This window comes from Sinocyclocheilus anshuiensis, unplaced genomic scaffold (assembly GCF_001515605.1).
Source record: "Sinocyclocheilus anshuiensis isolate Anshui unplaced genomic scaffold, SAMN03320099.WGS_v1.1 scaffold246, whole genome shotgun sequence".
Taxonomy (NCBI): domain Eukaryota; kingdom Metazoa; phylum Chordata; class Actinopteri; order Cypriniformes; family Cyprinidae; genus Sinocyclocheilus; species Sinocyclocheilus anshuiensis.
The window spans coordinates 898,394-904,758 of record NW_015542356.1 but is presented as its reverse complement, the minus strand read 5'-3'; the positions used below and the strand labels follow the sequence as shown (position 1 = coordinate 904,758).

The 6,365-nt window shown below is 37.6% G+C and overlaps 1 protein-coding gene across 1 annotated transcript in view; it reads left to right on the top strand.

The window, feature by feature from the left end:
* Positions 1 to 5,676, top strand: part of tia1 (TIA1 cytotoxic granule-associated RNA binding protein) — an 8,573-nt gene extending 2,897 nt beyond the window's left edge. Inside the window, exons 4-12 of the mRNA XM_016490514.1 lie at positions 232 to 347; positions 1,457 to 1,511; positions 1,678 to 1,765; positions 2,333 to 2,408; positions 2,542 to 2,650; positions 3,295 to 3,390; positions 3,523 to 3,607; positions 5,222 to 5,360; positions 5,524 to 5,676. Of these exons, the coding sequence (XP_016346000.1) occupies positions 232 to 347; positions 1,457 to 1,511; positions 1,678 to 1,765; positions 2,333 to 2,408; positions 2,542 to 2,650; positions 3,295 to 3,390; positions 3,523 to 3,607; positions 5,222 to 5,360; positions 5,524 to 5,676 (917 nt within the window). The remainder of the gene's footprint in view (positions 1 to 231; positions 348 to 1,456; positions 1,512 to 1,677; positions 1,766 to 2,332; positions 2,409 to 2,541; positions 2,651 to 3,294; positions 3,391 to 3,522; positions 3,608 to 5,221; positions 5,361 to 5,523) is intronic.
* The last annotated feature ends 689 nt before the right edge of the window (positions 5,677 to 6,365 follow it).

The following is a 6,365-nucleotide window of genomic DNA, read 5'->3' as shown; positions in this document are numbered from 1 at the left end:
TATATATATATATAAATGTTTTTTTTGGCAAGATATTTCCCCTGAAGTGTATATACAATGTACAACTTCTTTTGCATCAGTAACTTTTTATTAGTATCTTAAAAGATCTATATATTTTTAGCATTAGTTTTTTTTGTTTTTCAGTCTGAGGTTTATTTACAATTTACAAGGTTTCTTGCGCCAGAATTGTGCGGCTATACACCACATGGCATAAGTTGCTTTTGTCTAATCGCCTCATTTGCCTTCAGACGGCAGGTAACGATCCATACTGCTTTGTGGAGTTCTTCGAGCATAGGCACGCAGCAGCCTCACTCGCATCTATGAATGGGCGTAAAATAATGGGTAAGGTAAGCTATCGTATCTACAGGGTGAGTTGGGCTGGGACGTGGGTGGGACAGTTTAGATGTTCTGCAGACTTTTAGCAAAGTAGACTCGACCAGTTGAGTCCGAGGTCAACGTTAGCCTGTATACTGGATGTGCAATGTGAACTGAGAGGGAGATTTTGACATTTTTCATGTTCAGGCCATACAAATCTCATTATTATGAACTCGAATTGAATAAAATAATGATTAGTGCGAATAGTACATAATTCACCTGACTGATGCTTTTGTATTTCCATTGTTGGATGTAGCGCTTCCTTGAAATGTGAATTTTGTGCTAAAGTACAGACAGGAAATGTAAAACTGATTTATCACAGCCATTACCACTTTTTTTTTTTATGGTATACAAGATAGCATTTTGAAAAAAAGAGGCTTAACTTCACCCACATTCAAAATTTTTTTTAGTTTTTGCTTCAAGTTTTGTCATATACTCTACCATTTAAAGGTTTTGAGGTTTGTAAGATTTTTTAAAATGTTTTTGTAAGAAATCTCTTATGCTTGCTTAAGTAGCATCTATTAGTTAAAACAATGATACTGAAATATGACTACAAATAAAATTTTCATTTTAATATATTTTCAGAGTCCTGAAAAAGAGACTTCTTAAAAATGTTTTTTAAAAAATAAATAAAAATTACTGACCCCAAACTTCAAATCAGTAGTGTATATTGCATATTACCCCTTCATATACCTAGAATTTGACTCTAGAACAAGATTTTACATTAGAGTCAAATTATTAAGCCTTCTGCCTATTCAGTGCAAAATATTTTATCCTCAACAGGTAATGAAGGACCATTTGAGGAGTAATACAATTTGGTAAATTCACTTGTTTAGTAAGTCCCTTGTTATTTGGACCTTTTTGCTACCAATAATATATATATATTTTTTTGCCTATTCAAATAAGTTTAAGTGTGAAGTTAGTATCGTCAGGTCTCCCTCCTCTCTGCTGTACATTCAGACCTCTATAGTGTTAAGGAGAGTAATTTATTAATAGATGAATAGAGAGCAGCAGCTTGATCTATCTGTATCATTTCTAATCTTTCTCTCAATTTGTTCCTCCCTATACCCCTCTCTCCTAGGAGGTAAAGGTCAACTGGGCTACATCACCTAGCAGCCAGAAAAAAGACACAACCAGTGAGTTCCATCTTCAATTAATGCCTGTAATCATAAAAAGGCCGAATATTCTCTGATGAACAGACCTGGCGCATACATTGATCTGTCACTCATTCATACTCCTTGAATGTCTGAATTATTACAAATGGGGTGTCAGTCCAATTAACTCTTGTCTGGTATGCTTTAGATCACTTCCATGTCTTTGTTGGAGACCTCAGTCCAGAAATCACCACTGATGACGTCAGAGCTGCCTTTGCACCCTTTGGGAGGATGTCGTAAGTGAAATGACATGATGCATTTTGAATAAAGAAAATACTTGTTTTTTTTTTTTGTGTTTTTTTTTCATTGAGTTGCATTCAACTGCTTTGAGTCATTAGGCCTGCTTAAAGACTAATAAAGCCAGTAACGTGCAAGGTCATGTAAAAGCCTTTTCACCTTTTTCTCGAGGAGAGGTCATGCATGGATAATTCAAAACACATCAACACACCCAGGTTTTTGCCCATTGCCCCACTAAGTTTGCATGTATAGCTCAGTTGTCATTTTATTAAATATGCACGTGATTATTTGCTTTGTTAAATAGTCTTGGATCATTTAAAATCTCGTGTGAACTGTTTTCTGGCCCTTTTTTGTTCCCCATTTGAATATTTAAAATGGATTTTTGTAATGAGTAGTTTTTCAACGTGTAGCAGCCAGTGAGTGTTAACATTGGTTGACTTTTCCCTCAGTAATATGTTTACGAGTCTCAAAAGATTTCGGATTATTTTTTTCCCTGTTAAAATAGCACATTGGAGTTTAAATTGTCTGTTGTCAACACACCCAACTCTTTTCTCTTATTTTCTTAGAGATGCGCGTGTAGTCAAAGACATGGCAACGGGGAAGTCAAAAGGCTATGGTTTTGTTTCATTCTTCAACAAATGGGTGAGTCACAATCCCAACATCAGGAAATGCAGGTTTTTAACTAAGGGTGGGGAACATCTGCATTTGAATGCTTATCCCAGAAGCTTCTGTTGTGGCCATGTGCGGATGTTCCTGTTGTGCTGGTTATTGGCAGGATGCAGAGAATGCCATTCAGCAAATGGGAGGTCAGTGGTTAGGCGGCAGGCAGATCAGGACTAACTGGGCTACAAGAAAACCCCCAGCGCCTAAAGCAACCTATGAAAGTGAGTATTCATATGCGTTAAAGACTTCTCCACTGCTTTTAATCAAGAGATAACCCTGGTCTGTTTCTAGCTGCCATCATGAAATCGCTATCTAACCCATGCTAAAAATGTTCGTTCTGTCAAACAAGAAAATACTCCCGTTTACTCTCACCTTTAATCCCAAACCTTTATGAACTTTGTAGACAAAAAATATTTTTTGCAAAAGTTTTGCAGAACATCTATTTATCATAAATAGTAACTCAGACTGTTGAGCTCCAAGAATAAGCAAAGCAGCATAAATGCAAGATTTTTTTTTTCTTATTTATGTTCCACGTCTTACATGTTTTTTTTAACCCACGCAAAGTTTTTGCTTAATCTAAGTCACATTTCATTTGATTCAAATATGGCACGTCAAGTCTTGTCGCACTGGTTTAACATTAATTATAGGACTTGCAAGAACATGTTTGGCATCATTGTCAATCCTGGTTCAGGGTGTCTGGATACAAGTGACAACCAACACCAACTACAGCAAAATGGACCTCAGCTTTGAATAACTTAATTTTTTTAATGAAAATCAGTGATGACAAATTTTAAATTGTGTATGAACTTTAAAATGAATACATAGGCCCATCAGTTAATCAGCATTTCATTAATCAATTTCACAGCAAATGCCAAGCACTTGTCGTTTGATGAAGTGGTGAACCAGTCCAGCCCCAGCAACTGTACTGTGTATTGTGGCGGAGTCACTACAGGCCTTACAGGTTAGTGTTTGCTGCCTTTTGACAAGCTGAACCTGGACTTTTTTTGTGCTGTCTGTGTAACCTTTTTGAATTCAAAGTTATGCTAATGGAAAGTCATTTTTGTAATGTGTTCCGCTTCTCTTTTCTCTGAAGAACAACTCATGAGACAGACCTTTTCCCCATTTGGTCAAATCATGGAAATTCGAGTGTTTCCAGACAAAGGCTACTCGTTTGTGAGGTATGTTAATGTTGTTCAAGTAAAATGTGGTGGTTACAGGTAGAGGTCGACCGATATGGGTTTTTCACTGGCCGATGCCGATATTTAGAAATCAGGGAAGCCGATATATGATGCCGATTTTTTTGGCCGATATGTTTGGCCAATTTTTTTTTTTTCCCCCATTCATCTCATAATAGTGAGTTTGAGCAAATGATTATTGCAGGGTACAAGATAGTAATGGTAGTAGTAGCCTACTTCAGAGTAATAATACATGGCTCGAAACTTAAAGGGGTCATATGATGCTGCTAAAAAGAACATTATTTTGTGTATTTGGTGTAATGAAATATGTTTATGCGGTTTAAGGTTCAAAAAACACATTTTGTTGAAGTGTTCTGGAACAGTGTTGTAAATACAACTTAACCACTGATTTCTAGTCGTGTCCATTTTTGGAAGACCACACAAAGTAATTTCGCTTTCACAACAAAACAGCGTCACACACAGCCGCCTACAGTGAGCAGAGGCCGGGGGAGAGACTTTAGTCTTTGCAACTTTACAGATCTTCTTTATGCACCAAGAGCTTGTAACACTCCAAAGAGAAAGGAAAACTTGAAATCGCATCATATGACCCCTTTAAGCACCTTCTCAAAACATTTCTGAAGCATGTTTTTTGTTTGTTTGCTGACAGACACCAGTGTTTCCCACAGACTGCAAATTAATTCTCTGCCAGCAGGAGGCGCTTTGGGGGCTGGAGATATAGCAGTTTCCCCGGTAACGGCTGTAATCAAATCAGCCCTGCAGCTCACAAATGCTGCTTTATCAGGCATTACAGGAAAGACGAAATGAAAATGACATCGAAGCTTTTCTGAAGACAGTCGGTTCTTTAGATACATTCATATAAAAACACCCGCGCTGCATTTATTTTGAAACGTGAAGCGCTCATTTTATTCAACGAAGTATAAGCCTTTTGGAAAATCTATTTATGGTGGTCAGTTTTGATATTGTGACGAGCCGCCACAAATAACTAAATGTGTAGGAAACACTGGACACTGCTATAAGTCAAATGGCCATAGTGATTGCAAAAATAAAAGATTTCACACATTACACAGACTGCTGCTCATAACCGCTTAAGAGTGCGCTGGCCACGAGCGATGACATCGTGGAGGCTATTGTTGGACCCACACACACATTTCATGAGGAAAGTTAACGTGCACGTTATAATCAGCCCAGAAGTTTCATCTGAATTGAACGTGTTTCTACTTTCACATGCAAATGACTTGTTGCACTTATGAATATGATAACTTTCCGGCATCAATTCTAGTAGGGTAAAACATAATTCCGCTTTCGAAACGGTCTGTTTTGCCCTGCCATTAGCTGAAGCTGTGTGGGAACAAGCCGCAGCTGCAGAGTGTGAGCTACTCTGTCTCACGCAGCCTCCGAGGGAGTTCCGCAACAACGCTTAGCTGCCCGCCGGTGCGCCTGCCTATAAATCGGCCTAATTTGCAGCACAATCAGCCGATGCAGATTAATTAAAAAATGCCAAAAATCGGCCGATTAATCAGCCGGCCGATCAATCGGTCGACCTCTAGTTACAGGTCATAATGGTGGAGGCTGATGTAACATGGTTTATCTCTGCAGGTTCAGCTCTCACGAAAGTGCAGCTCATGCGATAGTGTCTGTTAATGGCACGTCTGTAGAAGGTCACATAGTGAAGTGTTACTGGGGTAAAGAGACCACAGACATGGTGAGCCCCATGCAGCAGGTGCAGGTACCCCAGGTGAGCAGTAGTATGTTTCCATCCCCTGTTTTATACTTTAAAAAAAAGTTTAGAAATGTTCCAGCAAAATGTAAAGGGGTATTTCTTCTTGTGTAGTGATGTTGCATGTATAGTGAGAATTGTTTCAATAAATAACTCATGGGCGCATGTTCTGATTTTATAGCAGAACAAAGTTGGTTTTGCTGCCCAACCATATGGCCAGTGGGGACAGTGGTACGGCAATGCACAACAGATTAGTCAGTACGTCCCTAACGGCTGGCAGGTACCCACTTACGGCGTGTACGGGCAGGCCTGGAACCAGCAGGGCTTCAAGTAAGTACAGATCAACATGCCTCCATTTTGCTTAACTTCAGAAGGCTACTTTATTATAGTCCAATTTACTGGTTTAATTAATAGTAGTAGTAATAATAATCTCTGTTACTGTTGGGAAAAATGTTTGAGGATGTACTTTTTGCTTCAGGAAAACCTGACAATAAGATCCTTGAAAATGAAATCGTCAGTTGTAGACACTTTGACAGTGAATACAATTAGAGGGTGACAAAGGGGAAAAAAAAATAAAAAATACATATAATTTATTTTTTTATTTTATTTTTTTGATGGCTGATGCCTATAATTTAGAGACGACAGTGGTGTAGATATGCAGTGCATAGTTCATAAATTATGCTACAATCAGGTATATTTTATTTCTAAATTCGTATGTGCTGTAATTTTAAAAATGTATGAACAGAATAATTTGAATTTAAAAATAACATAGAATGTTTTATACTTCAGCAAATTTATGATTTTGTATTTATTCTGATACAGTTTTTCACAAATAAAGGAAAAGACATGACATGAATTTAAATTAAATAATTTTGGTGATTTCAAAATAAAAGTCACTGTCAGTATACTGTCAATATAAAAGTCCCACTTCTGACACTTGTTAGCCAGACAGAAGAACTCATCAGCCAATACCTATAATTGAAAAAATATTTATAATAATATATTTGGCAACCACTAAAAATG